This window comes from Ipomoea triloba, chromosome 2 (assembly GCF_003576645.1).
Source record: "Ipomoea triloba cultivar NCNSP0323 chromosome 2, ASM357664v1".
Taxonomy (NCBI): Eukaryota; Viridiplantae; Streptophyta; class Magnoliopsida; order Solanales; family Convolvulaceae; genus Ipomoea; species Ipomoea triloba.
In genome coordinates, this window is record NC_044917.1 from 24,678,572 (window position 1) to 24,699,026 (window position 20,455).

Genomic DNA, 20,455 nt, shown 5'->3' on the forward strand with positions numbered 1-20,455 from the left:
CTAATAATATTATAATACACTATTCTCGGCAGTTATACGTAATATCTGTATACTAAGATCTGTATAATTATTAGCTTAACTACCATAAAACAGTTAGTTAATTATAATATCTATGTAATTAATTCCTTAATTAGCATAATAATAAAAGGAGAAAAAATAATCTAATAAAATTATAGTATACTATTATTGAGAATTATACCTAATATCTGTATACTAATATATGTATAATTATCAATTTAATTATCATAACAATTATTAGACAATTATATTAACATTTATGTAATTATGTAACAAAAGGAGAAAACCGATTTAATAATATTTTAGTACACTATTCCTTAGAATTATACGTAATAGTTGTATACTAATATTTGTATAATTATTAACTTAATTACAATAATAATTATTAGCCAATTATACTAATATCTATGCAGCTAATTCCTCAGTCCTTATACCGTGGACCATGGTCCACAATGCATTGTGGACCATGGGTACTACAGTTATGTTGAACTAATACTACAGTTGTGTTGAACGGATACTGTAGTTGTGTTGAAAGGAAACTGCAGTTGCGCGAAACAGAGGCCACTTCATCTGTCTGTAAATGTAATTGTGTTGAACTGATATTGCAGTTGTGTTGAACAGATACTGCAGTTGTGTTGAATGGATACTGCAGTTGTGTTGAACGGATGAACGACCTTTGTTCGCGTAACTGTAGTTTCCTTTTAATACAACTGCAGTATCTTTTCAATACAGCTGCAGTATCCGTTCAACACAACTGCAATATCAGCCATGACTATGGTCCACAATGCATTGTGGACCATGGTCCACCGTATAATTTGCCCTAATTCCTTAGTTCCTTAATACCTTAAATAGCATAATAATAAAAGAAAGAAAAATTGTACTATTATCAGGAACTATACATAATATCTCTATACTAATACGTGTATAATTATTAGCTTTATTACCATAATAATTATTAGATAATTATACTAATATTTATGCAATTAATTCTTTAATTAGCATTACCATCATAATAACAGGAGGAAAATGGCCATTATAGTACACTATTCTTGGAAATTATATATAATATATGTATACTAATATTTGTATAAATATTAATTTAGCTACCATAATAATGATTAATTAATTATACTAATGTCTATGCAATTAATTTCTTAATTCTTTAATTAATATAATAATAAAAGGGAAAAAAAGCCCAAATCAAGAATTATACGTAATAATATTTGTATATATACTTATTTGACAATTATACTAATTATATATATATATATGTGTGTGTGTGTACTTATGACTATTATTATTATTATTATTATTATTATACTCAACTGATCAACTCTACATTTAGTTTGTCATGCATTGTGTTCAAATTACCTGTACACATACAGTACTTTCAACCACACACAGTACATTCAAATCAGAAGGGAAGACAAAAATGTTTTTAATTTTAGACAGCATGATTCAGCCAACAAATAATCAAAGGATTAAGGGTTAATAATCAGATTTAAGAGAGTTACAATCCAGGATCACCACCAGCTTTGAGCACCTCCCGGAGCCGGATCCAACCTTCTTCACCACGTCCAAACCTTCAACCACCTGGCCTAACACCACATGCTTGCCGTCCAGCCATTCTGTCATCGTCGTGCAGATGAAGAACTCCATCACAACACGGTCTCGTATATCCGCAAACAACTCCATCATTACACAGCCGGCTGGCTGGCTGGCTGCCGATGGTGATATCAAAGAAAACTCTAGGATTGCCCATGATATTTTCTCACTAACAGGAAATGCACTCAAATTGTCTCGTGCGTACTGCGAAGAACTCTTTGTGATTCGTGTGTATTCCTGTTTCAATATAAATTACTTACAAATAAATTTTCAAAAGGAAAGTATAATCAATTATAATTTCTTTCCATTGTATTGGTGTAAAATGTGGTAATTATAATTTTTTTAGGTTTTTTAAAAGGAAAGTATAATTAATTATTTTAAATTTTTAAATACTAATTTAAATAATATTTTTATCCAAATATTTGATATTACTAAAATGCCCTTACGTTTGGGCGGGAAAATTTTAGAGGAGGATATTGTTTTTATATATAGTATAGATATAGATTATTATTATTATTATTATTATTATATTATTATTATAAAATAACAAACCACCACCCATTTATAAGTAAATTTCATTGATTTCAAAGGATAAAATAGTCAATATACTCATTGATCCCAACAAGCTAATAGAAAAAAATACATTCATTAGCTTTTCAATTTTCAGCTTATTGGCCCAATAAGCGGAGAACAATAAGCCATTTACCAAACACTTCAAAATAGCTTATTGGTAGGTCAAACAATTAAACTTGATCAAATAAGCTAAAATTTGGCTGATAAGCCAATAACCAAACACCCCCAATATGTTGTTCACCAGGTTTACAACATAATTGGAACACTTCACTGTTCAGATTTAAATCACTATTTGAATAAACTAAGGGTGTGTTTGGTTGGGGGGTTTAGACATAGGGAATGGGTATGAAAGTGATTGCTAGTGTTTGGTTGATAGGTTTTGAGAATGCTACTATGGGTTTGGAATACCCCATTAATGAGAAAACCCAAACCCTTATTAAATAAGGGTTTCATTTCACTTCCTCCTTTCTTCCCCAACTATTAATAATCATTCCCATTCCACCCAACTTCCAAACATGCTAAATACTTTCACCAAAACCCATTATCATTACCAAGTATTTGATACCCATTCCGATTCCGATTCCCATATGCGAACCAAACACACCCTAAATTATTGGCCAAACAACTTTAAATAAAAAAGAACAACCTAATAGATAGTGTCAACAACTCAACATTCATTATTCTTGACTAGGTTGACAGAAGATCGATAAAATCAATGATCATTCTTAACAATGGTTTTACAGAAAATGCTATCATTCTCAACAATGGTTTTACAGAAAATGCTAAAAAAAAGGGGCCAAAAACTCAGCAATAATACAAGATGTAGTTTTCTACAAAAATAAACCAGGAGCCCAACAAAAAGCAGATATAGCTTTCTGCAAAAATAAAACAGGAGCCCCACAAAAAACTAGTCTACCATTTTGCATCAAAACCCAAAAGTAAAACGCCACCATACCAAAACAAAAGCGGTCTGTTGAATTACAAAATAATCTAATAACATCATTATGGAATTAGTGCTTGGGAGTTTGCCCTTCTGGAGTTGGTCTTTGTGCAGCTAATGCTTCTAAACTTGGCCATTGTTCTGCACTCAGTTTCTTCGACGAATGTCACGATTCTAGATTCCAAATTGATTTTAGGGTTATTCGTCTTGAGTGGAAGGAAAGATGATAATAAGAAATTATTGCTTTGCCATCTAATTTAAAGGTAGTTTCGCAGAAAAATTGATAGAGGACTAATAGTGGTAACTTTAGAAAAGTTGAAGAACTTGCTATGGTAGACTTGTAAGTCGATGACCAAAGCTGGTAGTGTCTCAAAATCAAAGGATCTTTAGTGAAATTTACTATTTTAAGATAATATTAAAATTTTAAAATAATAACACATTCTCTTTTTCTAAAACATTTATAAATATAATACCACATTAAATTTTTAAGAGTTATAAACATGTTATAGTGCAGACATTGTGGTCTAGTGGCACCAAGTTGTACTTTCATATGGGAGGTTCGAGCCTCAGTGAAGGCGATATTGATTTTTTGTCTTTCAAAATAAAATACAAATGCATATTTTGATTCCTTAATAAATGATATCAATAGTATTATTATTTTTAATAAATGTCTTAGTTAAGATTTATTTATTTTTATACTTAGGTAATTCCAATTCCACCGTACTAATCCTAAGCACACAGGATTTCACCTCTAGAGGCACTGCGGAGGTAAATCGTGAGTTGCGCAATCAGCCTACAAGTTAGACCTTCATGTTTCGAACTCCCACACTGTTGCTTGACTGTTGCCTTCAGCCATGACTTCAAGTCAGACGACGGACCCACTACGCTAAGCCTAAGAACCATATTTTAGATTATTTAATAAATGGGATCAACTATAGTATGTTTTCTTGGTAAATGGCAAGTGACTGAGACTTCAAGTTGATTTTAATTGTGATTTTATTACCTTAATTATTATTTTAAATGTAGTGTCAATTGTTTAAATGACAAAAACATTGATAAATTTGAGCAGTACACTCTAATAAGTGTAGATTATTTGCGAATTTTAACCCGTGAATAAATAAATTTATATACACATTAAAAATATTGCTATAAACATATAAATTAATTTAAAATTATAATGATTAATATATTTTGAAAGAAATATATAGTAATTGTAAATAAGTTTAAATATTAATAACTATATAGTCATATTTTATGATATTGAGTAAAATTATAAATATATAATATTCATAATCATGATGATACAATTATAACACAAGTACGTAAATAAGTAATCAATTTCTTTCCGTCAACCATAAGAACATGCCGTTCCAAACATTTCATAGGTCCTTATATGAAATAGACTAAGATTTAAATTTAATAATATTAAAAAATGATAATATCAAATAACAACAAATAATATTAGAAAATTTGCAACAATTTTTTAAATACAAAAATAATCATTACAAAAATTTCTGCATGCTTTACTAGTTTACTCTGAATAAAATTCCTAATTATTCCAAACTCTTAAACATTAAAACAACAGTATAATTAGAATTTAGAATTGTATTAGGATTCCTAAACAACAATACAACCTAATCTGCAATCAAAAACTAAGGGGGGTGTATTCAATCATGACTTTTGTAGATTTTTAAAAACTTTTAAAATGATAGATTTTAATAAACTTTTATTGACTTTCATAGAGTAGTCATTCAAAACTTTTTAAAACTTTGTAAAACTCTATAAAAATCTGTATAATAAACTTGCATAAACTTTTATCAACTTTTTTATTTTAAAAAGTCTACAAAAATCATTAAAATTCTAAATTGAATACATCCTTACAAACTTTCATAAGCAATTCATAACAATATTAAACACTAAAATTTATAGTTATAGAATTGTTCAAATAAAATATTTAAAAATATAATTACTTTTTCTTGAGAAATTAATATTTAAAAAAAATATAATTACTAGTTGCATAAAATAAAAAAAAAATTAATAATATATATAAAAATAATATTTGATATACTGCTAGCTAGGTATCAAGCAAAGAGCTATTATTTGCAATAACAATATGGGGCTACTAACAACAACAAGGTGCTTCTCTTTGTAGCCTCAAATTGCTATTGCGAACAATAGTTCACTATTCGTAATAGCATGTTGTTAAAAAAAAAAAAAGAAAAAATATATTATGAATAAACATATGAATATTATGAAACATATAGTAAAAATTGACGGTGATAGATAAAAAAATTGACTCTGTTCATGTATTTAGGAGAAAAAAGTTTAGAAGTTAGGGATAAAAATTAGTTCATAGAAAAAAAAATCAAAATATACAAGCAATAATGAAATAAAAATAATATTATTTTGAATTTTTATAGGAAGATTGTAAAGTTTAGGAGAGAGAAAAAAATTGATAGAGTTTAGGTATGTAGAAAATATAGGATAATGAAGTAAAAATAATTTATTGAATTTAGGTATAAGGTTTATAAAGTTTAAAATTTTAAATAAGGAGAAAAAAATAGAGTTTAAATAGAGAGAGAGAGGAAAAAAAAAAACCTCCAGTGTTGGTAGAAAGAAAATTTTGAAATCTTGGGGTTGGGGGTTGGATTTCAACTATTTATATTTGAGAAGGAAAAGTATATAAAAGTCTACAGAAGTTCTAAAATTAAAAAGTCCTTACAAATTCATAACTTTTTGAATACTACATGACTTTTAAAGATTCTTTAAAAGTTTTAATTGAATACCACATGACTTTTAAAAACTCTTTAAAAATCTTGATCCAATACAGCATGACTTTTAAATACTCTCTAAAAGTTTGAATTGAATACCTCCAAACTTTTAAAGTTCATAAAATTCTATGAAAGTCATGATTGAATACACCCCCCTAAATTCCTAATTTATGCAATCAAAATAAAATTCCTAATTATTCCAAACTCTTAAACATTAAAACAATAGTATATAATTAGAATTTAGAATTGTATTAGGGTTCCTAAACAACAATACAACCTAATTTGCAATCAAAAACTAAATTTCTAATTTATGCCCAATCAAAATAAAATTCTTAATTATTCCAAATTCTTAAACATTAGAACAAGTAAAAAATACATTATACATAAGATAATATAATTAATATTAATAATTTAATATACATAATATGCATTCTGGCATTTTTGGGCAATTCGCCAAATCGCCAATAAGCCAGTTCATAAAATTATTAAAATACTTAAATACCTTTGGCTTTGCAATTGCGAATCTGTGATTTGCGATTTTTGAATTGTGAATTGCGAAAGGCCGAACCGTTGAAGACACTGCGAATTGCGAAGGGCCGAAGACAATTGCAAAGGCTGAAGGCACTGTGAATTTTGCTAAGGCTCAGTGAGTCGGTGTGACTTGTGAGTTGTAAGCGGTGGGTGTGCGGTTTATTAAAATCGAAAACGTCGCTTTCAGAAGTCAGACAGTCTTCTCGAATCTGACTTCCAAACAATTAACCGTATTGTTTTTTTTTTTTTAATATATACTAAGTATAATTGTATAAACTAATATATATCTATGGGCCACCTTGTAGAGATGGGCCTTGGGCAGGTGCCCACCCTGCACTTGCTCCAGGGCGGCCCTGCATAAGAATTGACAGGACACCAATATCCAAACGAAGAAGACAATGTCGATGATCAATGTTACATTTTTGTAGAACTCTCTCTCTCTCTCTCTCTCTATATATATATATATATATATATATATATATATATGTATATATATATATATATATATGTATATATATATATATATATGTATATATATGTATATTGAAATTGTAACCGTGGGTCTTGAATGTACGAAAACTTAAAGTTCTACTTGATTTTAAAGCCAAATTATCTTATCCTTTAATTAGATTGATTCAAACATAAACAAATAAAAGATAAGAAGAATAGAACCAGGACACACCAAATAATAACGCAGTTCGGAGCTAAACTCCTACGTCTGCGGGGCACTCACGACAGCCCAATCCACTAGATGTTTGCCAAGATTACAGGGAGATGAAATGCTAATCATACACAAGGTCCAAAACCTACTACATCAACATTTATCAAACAATCTTCAAAACATCTTCAAGTGATTGGATTCGTGCAGCCTCAACACGCCTGAATCAGCACCAGGCCATGAACCCAAAACCCAGTAATAAGAACACAGATTATGCTGGCACATTGTTAGGAAACTCTTCAGATTAATATAGTTCGAATTTCTCACTTGTAAGTTCTTAATTAAAGCTTCAAAACTCCTCCCTTATATAGTAAAGCCACTTAACAAACTCTCCCAACAATATGCTTGATATTCTCCTCTGAAAAATGCTGTCCACTCATTTAAAAACCAACCACAAGACTTGCTGAAATAAAACTGAATATTGTTAGGGAAAAACGCTGGGAACACTGCACCAGATCCAGAATTCGCAAGTTGTGATCCAGAAGCACTGTGAGCATTGAAATAGTCAAACTAATATATGAACTAACTTATACTATTAAAAATAAAATAACATAAGGTTTGTCAAATGATTTAGCCAACACTAATGTGCATCATTTGTGCACTTACATATATATATATATATATATATATATATATATATATATATATGCCCTTGTTCATATGAGGACCAATATTAATACGGGACTATGAAGACAAATCATATCTATCCAATTCAATACCTTAGCTTAATGGCTGAGGTCATGCATCCATAATTAAGGAGATTCATGCCTAAATATACTAATGGAGGGCAAAGAAGGGATTTGATACCAATTATAATTAAGAAAGGATTTAAATTAACAACATAGAGATAGGGTTCTAAGTATAATTATGGTAGAAAATCCTTTGTTCCTTAGAATCAAGTGCTGTCACGGTGGATATTCACAACAATGTTAGAAAAATTGATTTTGTATAATTTCTAAAGGCATGAATATAAAATCTAGAAAACACACCGAGTGATTAGTCGTTTGTGTAACCCCTCACTAATTCCAATAAGCTGCGATCATGCGTGCCGGTCACGAACCGTAAAATTTTTAGGAACTTGTGTTCGGACCCGTTTGTCCTAGGAAATGGATTTTTAGACATCATACTATTATTCTTGAATTTCCTATTTAATTAGATTAGCCCATAGCAGCCAAAATTTATCTGTGATCATACCTCGCGGAATTTCGCGGTGTACCGAACCTAGCCCAATTTTGAGGTTTAGACTGGAATAAATTTGTGGTTTCGAAAATTATTGGATTTAGATTATTTTCTACCGAGAATTCATCTGTTTTAACCCTTACCAGTCCAATTGAAGATATTTTTCTTGAGGAACCATAAGACTTTGACAAGTGTCACAATTTTATCCACATCTTCCTCATTCTTATCTTATAAGGGATGATCCAATGTGACTTAGTCTTCAAGACTCCTCATTCTTATCACATAAGGGAAAATATAAAAGCTTTGTTCCCATTTATTTTTCCCCATTTCCCTTCAAATTGCCGAAAAGAGAGAAAGGGTGAGAGAGTGTGTGATTCTTCATCTCCCTCCACCATTAAAACCTTGCTTCCATAGCCAAATTTCTTCACAACTCTCAAGATTATTCGGTAAGATTTCGATTTTATTCGGTAGAAAGCTTTGCATTCCTTCCTAGAGCTTGAATCTAAGCTTAGTTTCTTAAAATATTGTGTTATGGTGTTGATTTTGATCATAGGATTTAAGGTGAATTTGGGGAAAAGATCCAAGAGTTGTTCCTACGGTGTTAGTAAACCTTCTTGAGGTAAGGAATCCCCTTATTTGGTTGAGGTTATTTGAAACTAGATAATTGATAGCTAGGTTATGAATTGTTGTTGATTGGTGTACATGAAACCTATATGTTATGTGGTGTACATATGCTATGAAGTGGGGAAATTATGTATTTAGGTATAAATATATATGTATATGCCGTGTGTGTATATGTGGTGGGTGTGTGTGTCGTGATATGTGCATATATATATATATTGTGTGTAGTATGATGTATATATATATACCGTGTACGTGTGTGTGTGTTAAATATATGTTTGTAGTATAGTAAATATATATATGTGTGTATTATGTATATGAAACATATGTATGTACGTGTAGTATATATAGTTATGTGTGTATTATGTATATATATACACGTGTGATGTGTGTGTGTTTAAACTATATATATATATATATGTACATATATGAGTATATATGTATAATTAAATAAAGGTTGTATTATGTATATATATATGGTATGTGTACTTTATGTGAGTATGCATAAATGTGGAAAATGTTTTGTTGAGTGCATATATACATATGTGTAGTGTGATGATGGGAAATGTTTTGAGCAAAATGTTTTGAGAGACAAGACTTTTGAACTAAGTTAAGAATGGTGATTGATTTCAAAGGAGGACTTGATTTTGTGGAAAATGTCTAAAAAGTGATTTTGACTCAAGGAAAGGGAAAAGGAAGGAAAATGTTTTCAAACCTTAGTTCTAGTAAAAGTGGTGAAGGACCTTGTCTTGTAGCCTACGGGATAGAGAGCTTAAAGTGCCTTCCCGTATGGTGGTTATGTTATTGTATGACCAGTTCATACTGTGGGCGAAGTCTATTCGCCGAGTACTATATCACCCGGAAGGAAAAGGGTCTCTTGCGGGGGTGTGTACACTTAAGTATAGTCACTCTATTTTCGGGTAGGTGTCGTTCTTATGAACCTAGTGAGGCTAGCTAGGAATCATTCCAACGCGCCTATAAGTCCAGGGGATCAGTATTAGACCGGGCGATGACCACTGAACCCGAGTTGAACGATCCAAGTGGTCAGTCAAAAGTGGAGAAAGGATACTCCAAAGGTTTCACACTCACTTTCTATCTAGAACCAAGTGGATTTTGAAATATGAATGTAGTTACGCTGTAGCTACGGAGAAGAGGTATGTGAAAAGTATTGAAAATACCCAAAGGTTATGGGTGATCTCTCTGAAAGGTGAAAAGTGAAGAGAATTTCCTTATGAGGGAAATGTTTTTCAAAGAAAGTGATTGAGAACAAAAAGGTGGAATTTGTGTTTTTCCATTACTTGCTTATATGCTTAAATGTTTGGCAATATATGCTTTGAGTAAGTAATGATTATTGTATGACCTCGTCTAGAGGGAAAGTGATTCAAGATTGATATTGAAATTGTTGCCTGTTATGTGTGCACGTTGCTATGTGTAACTGTTGCAGGTAGAACCTCGGCTGATGAGTAAGGATAGGGTTTTGATGTAACAATTTTTTTTACAAAACCTTTATTTAGTTTTGAATAACCCGTGGATATCCTTACTTAGCCGTCGCGCTAACTACACTTCAATGTGTATTGTTTTTATCAGATGCAGTTTAGTGAGTACCTCTGAAGCCCGATGAACTCTGAATAGGATGGAAGTTGAGATTGGGGTCTACTCTTTGATGTAGACAGGGATTGTTGTTAATGTTGTAAGTTTAGCCTGTGCACTTAGAGTGGAGTTTGTCAAAGATGTGATAGAATTCACTCTAGGTGTGGCGGTAGCACCCAATTTTCTGCTGATAAGATGTAAGCTTCCGCAGCATATGAATACTGATTTGTAATAAATGTAAGAGTTGAAAATTGGGGTGTTACAGTTTGGGAGGAATGTGTGCCAATTGTCAATAAATTGTATGTTAATATTTGGAACATTGTGTATGTGCCTAATATAATAGACTGCTTGCCATACCTGCTTTAGACGGTGGGGAATAATTATGAAGGTAGTATAGTATGTATATTTTGAATTGAATATTGATAGCAATCGAAATTAGAGAACACAACATTTAAAACACAAAAATGGTTTCTCATTATTTTTAGATGCATGAATATAAAAATTGGATAAATTTTGAAGTTATTAATAGTCTATGAATAATGTGTGCCAAGGGTTATATAATTGTGTGCCAGTTTTAAATATATTACGTGTCAACCATGAGTTGTTGAATATAGCATGCATATAGGTGTCCGAATTTTGAACTTGTTAGAACTGAGTACATAATCATTATCACGCTTTTGCACACGAAAACATATATCAAAATCATATAAGTAAAACTGAATTATTATACGGTAGAATGCGTTGGATGTGCATACTCTAAGTTATGGTTTAATATAATGTGTGCCACGATTTGATGTATTCCGTGCCACGGTTTTATATATTGTGTGCCACGATTAAGTATGTTGTATGCACCCACCACCCAGACGAATAGGACAACACCGGTGTAGTGTGCGAGGTAGAAACTAGCCAAATATGGGAGGACAAATTTACACCGGATTGAGACAACGAAATAAAATACCCTCATTTTTAACAATACTTAGATTTGTCATGTTTTATTTTTTTTTATCTTATGTGACAATGTAATTGCCTCTTCTGCAAATTGTGTGTCCTCTTTGGACATGTTGTGTGCTGTCTAATATCATTTGTGAGCTAATCATGATGTTGTAAATCGTTTGTGCGCTGAATTGGAGAGCCTAAGGGGTGTTGGGGTGTTATTTTTAATAGCAATAAACCATTTTTAAAAAAAAATGTTGCGCTGACTAATTACGATTTCTATTAATATCCAGTTCAGAATATGCATACTATACCACGAATGGATTTTTTCCCAAACGCCTAACACATGTATGGCTGTCAGTATATATACATAGGCACACATTATTACCAACTTTGGCACACAATTAAATTACACTTGTCACATAACATTCTCAAACGAGTAATAACTCTAGGTTTTGCCCAGTTAAACCTATGATTAATTTTTCCCTAAATAAAACTAGGCACACAATAAATGAAAGCATGGAACACAATATATCTAATCAGGGCACAAAATAACTCCATACATTATTGGCCAGTACGATAGTGACACAACTTATACTCAAAATGTTTTTTTTTAGCAACAAAATTGCATTAGTAAGGAAGAAGCTATTTTTTTTTAGCAACAAAATTGCATTAGTAAGGAAGAAGCTAAGGGTTGAACTATTGTACTAGTCAACATAAAAAACATTGACAAATTTTATACAAAATAAACTATTGTCAACAACACAAGTCAATGTATGTATGACTCATTCAAATACATCAAATAGCACCTTGATATATTGTTTCTTCACATATCCACACAAACACAGGAACCGAAAGCTTGGATTACGTACCCGTGATTATGCCCTCGGAAATACATGTAAACTTTTTGAAGCAACCACAAGCTTAGTAATGCTTCTAAGCAAAACAAGCCAAATCCAACCAGATAGAATATCCCAACCAATACGTGGTCAGAGAAGACGTCAATTGCAGCAAGGATGCCCGTCAATGATTTTCCATGAAAGACAATTGGAGAAACTATAGCAACAAATATGCAAAATCCAATGTGGAGCAAGTAGAATAGGAAAAACCAACCAAATTTGAGTGCATTGTTGGTCCTCATTGCATTATAAAGGAACCTGTACCACAAAACATAGGATAGGGGAACCCCATTAATGCATATATTATAGCAAGTAGAAAGATCTTGACACCTTCACCCTTTATCAAACAAACAGTCATTTTCTAAGATTCAACTGGTATTTCATTGACTATATCATGGTTACTAATAGGCAAAAAAGGAGGCCATCCAGTTCTTATCATTGACAGGGACACTAGCTCCAGCAACAACATCTTCTCGGTGCTTGATGTCCCTTTCTCTCCTTTTCAAATCTGCTTCCCAAGCTGCCAGTTCCTTCTATTTTTTCAACAACGAAGTCACATGTGGCACACATTATTACCAACAGGAAAAACATGAAATACTTACTACATATAAAAAAAATTTAAAAAAAAACAATGGTGAAACAAACAAGACAAGCATTTATCTACATACTTACTGTTATTAGGTAAATATAGATAAAAACACAATTGCTTTATGATACAACTGACCATAATCTTAGCAAATTACACAAACACAGTAAATACCTATACCAAACACCCACCCCAGCCAACCAAAAGAAAGAAAAAAAAAACAAATTATACAGCACGAATAGAAAAAAAAAAACAAAGCAAATAAAAAAAAATAGACAATGCTACATTCGCCTACACCCACCGCCAGAAACCCCCACCGCCCATTGTCGGAAAACTCTCATCCCTCCTACCAACGACGATCGAACCAACCAAAAACCCATCGGAAAAATCCCATCAATAATGCCAAATACAACAACAATACCAAAACAAATCACAATTAAAAAAAAAGGTCGGAAAAACCTACCTCTACTCGCCAGCAAACCCTCTACATCGGAACGCCTAGATCGCCATCGGGAACCACTGAGATCCGCCATTGTTACACCCTACGCCTGCAAATATAACACCACCGGACACATGCACTGCTCCCCCGTCCCCAAAAAGAACCACCCATCGGTATACCAACCCAAAACAACACCGGCTGCCAACTGGAGAAGAACACAACAACAACGCAAAAAACAAACCCACCACAGAGAAAGGACCGTCACGATGCCTCCCCAAAACCAAGCGAAACGATGGAGCTGTGAAGTCGTGCGGAGTGGTTTGACTTCTACGCTAACCAGAAGAGAAATTAACTACCACTACAATTACCGTGCGAATAACCTACTTTTTTTTTTTTGAATACTACTGACTCTATTACAATGCAGTATCTGTTCATAACTACTTTCTCAACCTATTGAAGCACAAGAGTCACCACCTGGAAGGGTTTGATGCCACTGGACCACAAGGCTCGAACCTACCTTAAAACACACTACATTGAATATTAACATAAATAAAATACCACACAAAAGACCAGAATGCCCCAATCAAACTAAAATTACAATGCATCATCCAAAACACAACCAAAAATATGATCAATCCCAAGCCATTCAATACTATATATAATCTAACGTACACAAATAGCCCTCATAATCCTCTATAATATAACAGTCCTCACATGAATACATACATACATACATATATATATATATGTGTGTGTGTGTGTGTGTATATATCTATATGGATGTATGTATGTATGTATATATGTATATATGTACGTATGTATGTATGTATATATATATGTATATGTATGTATATGTACATATGTATATGTATATGTATGTATATGTACATATGTATATGTATATGTATGTATATGTACATATATACATATATATATATATATGTATATATATGTATATGTATATGTATATGTATATATATGTATATATATGTTATATATATGTACATATATATATGTATGTATGTATGTATGTATGTATACATACATACATACATACATACATTGGTTGGGAAAGTAGGTTTGCCCCATTATTTATACAAGAGCCCTTTTATGGTTTATTGAATTGTATAGCATAGAGGCTCTCCCTCGCGCGCTGGGAGATGCAAATCAAATCCCAAAATGAGTCTGAAAAGGCATTTCAAACAAGGTTCCCATCTCAGAACCACAAATCTGCGAGAGGTGGGTTGATGTCTCGATGTCCTTGAAGCGGGTAACTCTGGGTGACCTCACCCAACGACCTGATGAGAATGACTCTTGGCATTACAGAATTAATTTCATTAATTATTTCAGAGTTTTAATTCTTGATTACTGATATTTTGCTAGTGGGCGGAAGTTACACTCAAGTTATAATTAAATGCCATGTTAAATGTTATTTATCTTTTCCTCCATTATATATTTCCAGGTTGAGCAGCAGATTTGTACATAACAAGAAACACAGCAGCAACACACATGAAATACACTTGTTTCCTCCCTCAAAACTCTGTTCTTCCTCCGTTCAAGCTATTTGTGCTTCATCCCACGTTTTAGTTCGCCGGGTTCCAAGTTTGTGTGCTCAAACGCAGTAATCGTAATATGTTTTATCCCGGGAAACCTAGACCGCTGATAAGTGCATATTTGATCATATTTTTACCCCATATTTAAGCTCATTTCAACCACTAAATATTAATATTATGTTCATAATATTATTAAATTTCTTCATTGAGATAAATAATTGCAATTTGATCAAAGTTGATGAAGAGATTACAATTGAATGTAATTATTGTTTAGGAAGTGCTAATTCTGTTGTTTTTAGATTTATTATTTAGCCACCTAAACAATTGTAGTGGTGATAATGAATGCATGGGGACAAGAAGAAGTGATATTGCAGTGAGGCAAAAAGAAAAATGAGAAAGAAAGCAAATTAGACAATGGAATGATGATCACGTGAAGCAGCTCAAGTAGGATGACCAAGCAATTAATCAAGATCAGCCAATAATGGAGTCAATTCAATGGTCTTGATCACAAGGACAAATCAAGGCAAAAGTGGAACAAAATAATAATAAGCTGGAAGTTTCGCACAGTTTGTCCACTGCTTGGTATTTTGATCATATCTCAGCCTAGGAATGTTCAAATTACATGATCTGTATACCGTTGGAAAGAAGACTTCCAGGGCTACAACTTTACCAGAAATACAAAATTTGTAATTCTGATCCAAAAAGGGTCAAAAACAGCCTGGAAGTTGAAGCTGGGTCCATGTGACGTCCTGAGTGCGAATAATTCAATTCTGCTCCATTACTTGTTGCTCAATGACATCATGGCTTACATAATACTCCAATTTCTGATACTTTGCTGCCTATATAAGGTCCTCTCCACTCCCAAATGAAGGGGGAGTAGAAGCATAGCATAATGTAGAATAGATTAGAATGTTCATTTCTTTCTTTTGTATTTCCTTTTCCTTTCTTTCCCTCTTTCGTAATTTACATTTCATTCTTTTAATTTCCTTATGTATTGTTACTTTCCTTTCCGTATGCTCTTATTTATTTTTATGTTCTTACTTCCTTTATTTTCTTTATCATTTATGCTTTCATTACGTAATTAGTTTTTACTTGGATTTAAGGTAGGAATTTATTATTTATCTTGATGCTACCTTGCTTTTAATTTCATAAGGGTAGAATTATAATTATGGATCATAAGCTTGTTCAAGAGGCTTTGTTTGTAACTTGTTAGTAATTACTAGCTATTTTTATTGGCAAGTAATTGGAGAGTATTTGCTACAACGAAAGTTGTGTAAAAACTCGAGCCACCTCTTGTACAACCCAAATATCTCGCTACGAGAGTAGGAGACGAATTGGGGGGGTCCTTGATACCGAGGAGCCTCAAGAGTTCGGGGTTGAGTACTAAGAAATTAGGAAATGCCATTGCTCTAATTCAAGACACGAAATGATCTTGAATTCTTATAGTGTATGCCCTCTTGATCCATGATTATTTTTCTTCCTAATCCATAAGAATATATAGCATCTTGATAATAATAATTCCTAGCTTAAATCCTATCTTTTCTTATTGTATTTATTTCCTATTTTTAGTTTGTTAATTTATCAATTTATGCTTACAATTGTGCTTGGATTCTCGTAAGTGGGTTAAAAATCTCTAAAAGTAAATACTTGCACAACTACGTGCCATAAACGCCAATCCTCAGCGGAACGACAAATCAAAACCCGTATACTTATTTTTGACAACGATCAAAAATTGGCGCCGTTGCCGGGGATTGGCATATCTGGTTGTATTGTATAATTAATTATCTAATCTTAGCATTAAAATGAATGAATTTTGAAGGAGATCAAGTTTTGCTTTTATTGTTTAAGTGTTTTCTTAAGTTTGTTTAAATTTGGATACCTTTTGATTTATGCAAACTAGATCACAAGGTGGTCAAAACCTTTGTCCTTTAAACCAAGAACTCTCTAGAGAGTTAAGGAAGTTGAAGAAAGGCTCATCCAATCAGTTGAAAGAATTTGAACCAGTGGAGATAAACATGGAGACCGGTGAATCTAGCAACCCAGGCCAAATGTCTCCCAGAGGAGGTAGTTCCCGAGCAAGCCCGAGTCAAGGAGCACATACGGAGGCTCAACCCAATACCTCTCAAGATCCAGTGGCACCGGTACGAATACCAATCTCTACCTCCATGGAAAATCCGAATCTAAATCCTTATTTAGGAGGAGGATTAGGTTTTCAATTTCCACCGCAACTACAAGGGGCCAGGATGAAAAATTTTCCTCATCTTTTGAACCCAAATTTCTTCACAAACCCTATGTTTGACCCATACCAGAATTTCCCTCAAAGAGCCCAACCCTACTTCTACCAAAGAGCACAAAATTTTCAACCCATGGCTACTCATCTGGCTCCCCAATTTGAAGAAGAAGATTGCATTGCCTATCCCGGAATCGAGGCCAATAACTTTGAACTCAAGACTTCCATGATCAATTTGGTGCAAGCAAATCAATTTGGAGGTTCAAAGTTGGAAGATCCTAAGGCGCATATCACCCATTTCGACAGAATATGCCAAACTATCAAGATGAATGGGGTGTCTATGGATGCAATCAAGCTGCGATTGTTCCCATTTTCGTTGAGGGATCAAGCTCTGAGTTGGCTCAATTCCTTCGGGCCAAATCATTTCAACACATGGGACCAACTGTACAAATCTTTCATGCAAGAATACTATCCACCCTCCAAGGCTGCAAAATTGAAGAAGCAAATCCAGAATTTCCAGCAATTCGGAAGTGAAAATCTGTACGAGGCATGGAAGAGGTTCAAGGATCTCAGGAGGCAGTGTCCTAGGAATCTCCTATCTCCTGGGGATTTCATTTCATCTTTTTACGAAGGATTGCTGGACAACTACAAGACAGTGTTGGATACTTCTTCTATGGGGGGAGTGTTTCTTGATATGACGCCCGATCATGGAGAGCAGCTGATAGAAAGAATCACAGCCAACACTGCGTATTGGTACAATGAAAGAGTCGAGCAACCAAGGAAAGAGAAAGCAGTAGGTATGTTTGAAGTGGATGAGAAGGTTGCCATGCAAGCCCAACTGGATTCGATCCAACACATGTTGAAAGAAATGGTGTTGAATAAGAAGGCGAATGCTCAGTCAGTCATTTCCTCATCCCAGATGCCACCCACACCACAAGCCTACTCGATGGTACAACCAACAACTCCAAGCCCACCACCATCTTCAACTATGGCTATGGTGCTCAGTTGCGCTATTTGTGGCGGTGCTCATGCTTCTCAAAGTTGTCAACTATTGGAACCTGGCAGCCACAACTCTTATTCAACTGTAGAGCAAGTTGACATGATTGGATACCAAAGACCTCAAGGCCAAGCGCAATGGAGGAATCAAGTCAATCCTTCTTGGAGCAATCAAGGTTTTCAAGGGAGAAATCCACCTCCTGGTTTTCAAGGCAACCAAGGCTTTAGAGGTGGATATCAAGGCAACCAGCAATGGAGAGGAAATCAAGGACATGGTACGAGCCAAGCAAATACTCAGAATCAGCAAGGGTTTTCACAATCATCTCAAGATCCGGATATGAAAACCTTCATGAACATGATTATGACACAAATGAGTAAATTGCAAACCGAAGTTGAAGGTCTTCGAGCTCAACAACAAGGAGGAGGTGCCCAAGCTTCTACCCAACCTTCATTTAATGGTAAACTTCCAGCAAGCACTGAAAATCCTAGGAATCAAGTCAATGCTGTTGTAACTAGAAGCGGGAAGTCTTTGACTGATCCACCCTTTCCAGATGATAACATTTCTCTTGAAAATGAAGGGAAAGAAAAAGAACTTCTACCACAAAAAAGAGATCCTGAAGGACAAGTGCAGACAAAGGAGGATACTAGCCAAGGTAAAAAGAACAAGGGCAAGCAAATTGATGATTCAGTGATTCCTTGCAACTTATTGCCATTTCCACAAAGGTTGTGGAAGTCCAAAGAAACCGAGAGGGAGAACAAATTCAAAATGATGATTGACAAGTTGGAGATATCCATGCCTTTTGTGGATGCTGTTACTCAAATACCATCGTACAAGAAATTCTTGAAGGATATTTTGAGTAATAAAAAGAAGCTGCAGAAGAGTGCAGTGATAGATCTTAGTGAGGGAGCATTGGCATGCGCTGCAATATAAAAGAATCTACCACCGAAGTTGAAGGATCCTGGAAGTTTTGCTATTCCATGTATCGTTGGAGGATTTGTTGTGGGTCGTGCTCTATGTGATCTCGGAGCTAGTGTGAGCCTCATGCCTTACTCCCTTTGCAAGAGGCTCAACCTTGGAGAGCCGAAACCCACTACCATGACACTTCAAATGGCGGATCGCTCAATAAAGCGCCCAGTGGGAGTATTAGAAGACATCCCAGTAATGATCGATCAATACTACATCCCGGGAGATTTTGTGATTCTTGACATTGAGGAAGATGCCAAGGTACCCATAATCCTTGGTAGACCATTTCTAGCCACAGCTGGGGCGATTATTGATGTAAAAAGGGGGAAGCTTGTTATGGAAGTGGCCGATCACAAGATTGAATTTGATATATTCAAAATGGCCAAACACCAACCAACTTACATTGATGAATGCAATATGGTGGAAATTTGTGAGGTAAACCCTAGTGAAGTCTTGAAGATTGACAAAGAGTATTCGATTGTTGAAGAACTTCTTGAGAAATTTGGAATCTGCACCCAAAAGGAGATGGACACAGGCGAGCAAGGGATTTTTGATCAAGGTGAGGCAGGAGAAAGAATTTTTGCTGCTCTTGACCCGCTAGGAGAGGAACATGCACCAAAGGTAGAACTAAAACCTTTACCTCCTAGTCTAAGGTATGTTTTTCTGGGCTCTAACTCCACTTATCCTGTAATTGTTAATTCTTCTTTGCATAGTGATGAAATTGATAAGCTGCTTAATGTGCTTAGAAAACATAGGAGGGTAATTGGTTATACTATTGGTGATTTAATTGGCATTGATCCTAAGTACTGCATGCATAGAATTTATTTAGAAGAGAATGCCAAACCTACTGTTGAACCCCTTAGGAGATTAAATCCCAATTTGAAGGATGTAGTTAAGAAGGAAATTTTGAAATTGCTTGAGGCCGACATTATATACCCTATTTCGGACAGCAAGTGGGTGAGTCCCATACATGTTGTTCCGAAAAAGGGCGGTATAACGGTCATTGAAAATGACAATAATGAGTTGATTCCTACTAGACTTGTTACTGGTCATAGAATGTGCATTGATTACAGAAAATTGAATAAGTCTACTAGGAAAGATCATTACCCCCTTCCATTTATTGATCAATTGCTTGAAAGAATGTCCAAGAATGAATACTTCTGTTTTCTAGATGGTTTTTCAGGATATTTTCAGATTTCTATTCACCTAGATGATCAAGAAATGACAACATTCACATGTCAATATGGCACCTTTGCTTTCAAAAAGATGTCATTTGGTTTGTGTAATGCACCAGCTACTTTTCAAAGGT

General features: G+C 34.0%; 1 protein-coding gene and 1 pseudogene across 1 annotated transcript; one reads left to right on the forward strand and one right to left on the reverse strand.

The window, feature by feature from the left end:
- Nucleotides 1–12,305: 12,305 nt before the first annotated feature.
- LOC116010955 lies at nucleotides 12,306–12,914 on the reverse strand (annotated as a pseudogene).
- Nucleotides 12,915–17,322: 4,408 nt separating this feature from the next.
- On the forward strand, nucleotides 17,323–19,113 carry LOC116010956. Its single transcript, XM_031250448.1, has one exon. The coding sequence runs from the start codon at nucleotides 17,323–17,325 to the stop codon at nucleotides 19,111–19,113; it is 1,791 nt and encodes a 596-aa protein (XP_031106308.1).
- The last annotated feature ends 1,342 nt before the right edge of the window (nucleotides 19,114–20,455 follow it).

Bases quoted from the DNA above. Each gene is read 5' to 3' on its own strand.
- LOC116010956 (XM_031250448.1), top strand. From the start codon at position 17,323: ATGGCTACTCATCTGGCTCCCCAATTTGAAGAAGAAGATTGCATTGCC.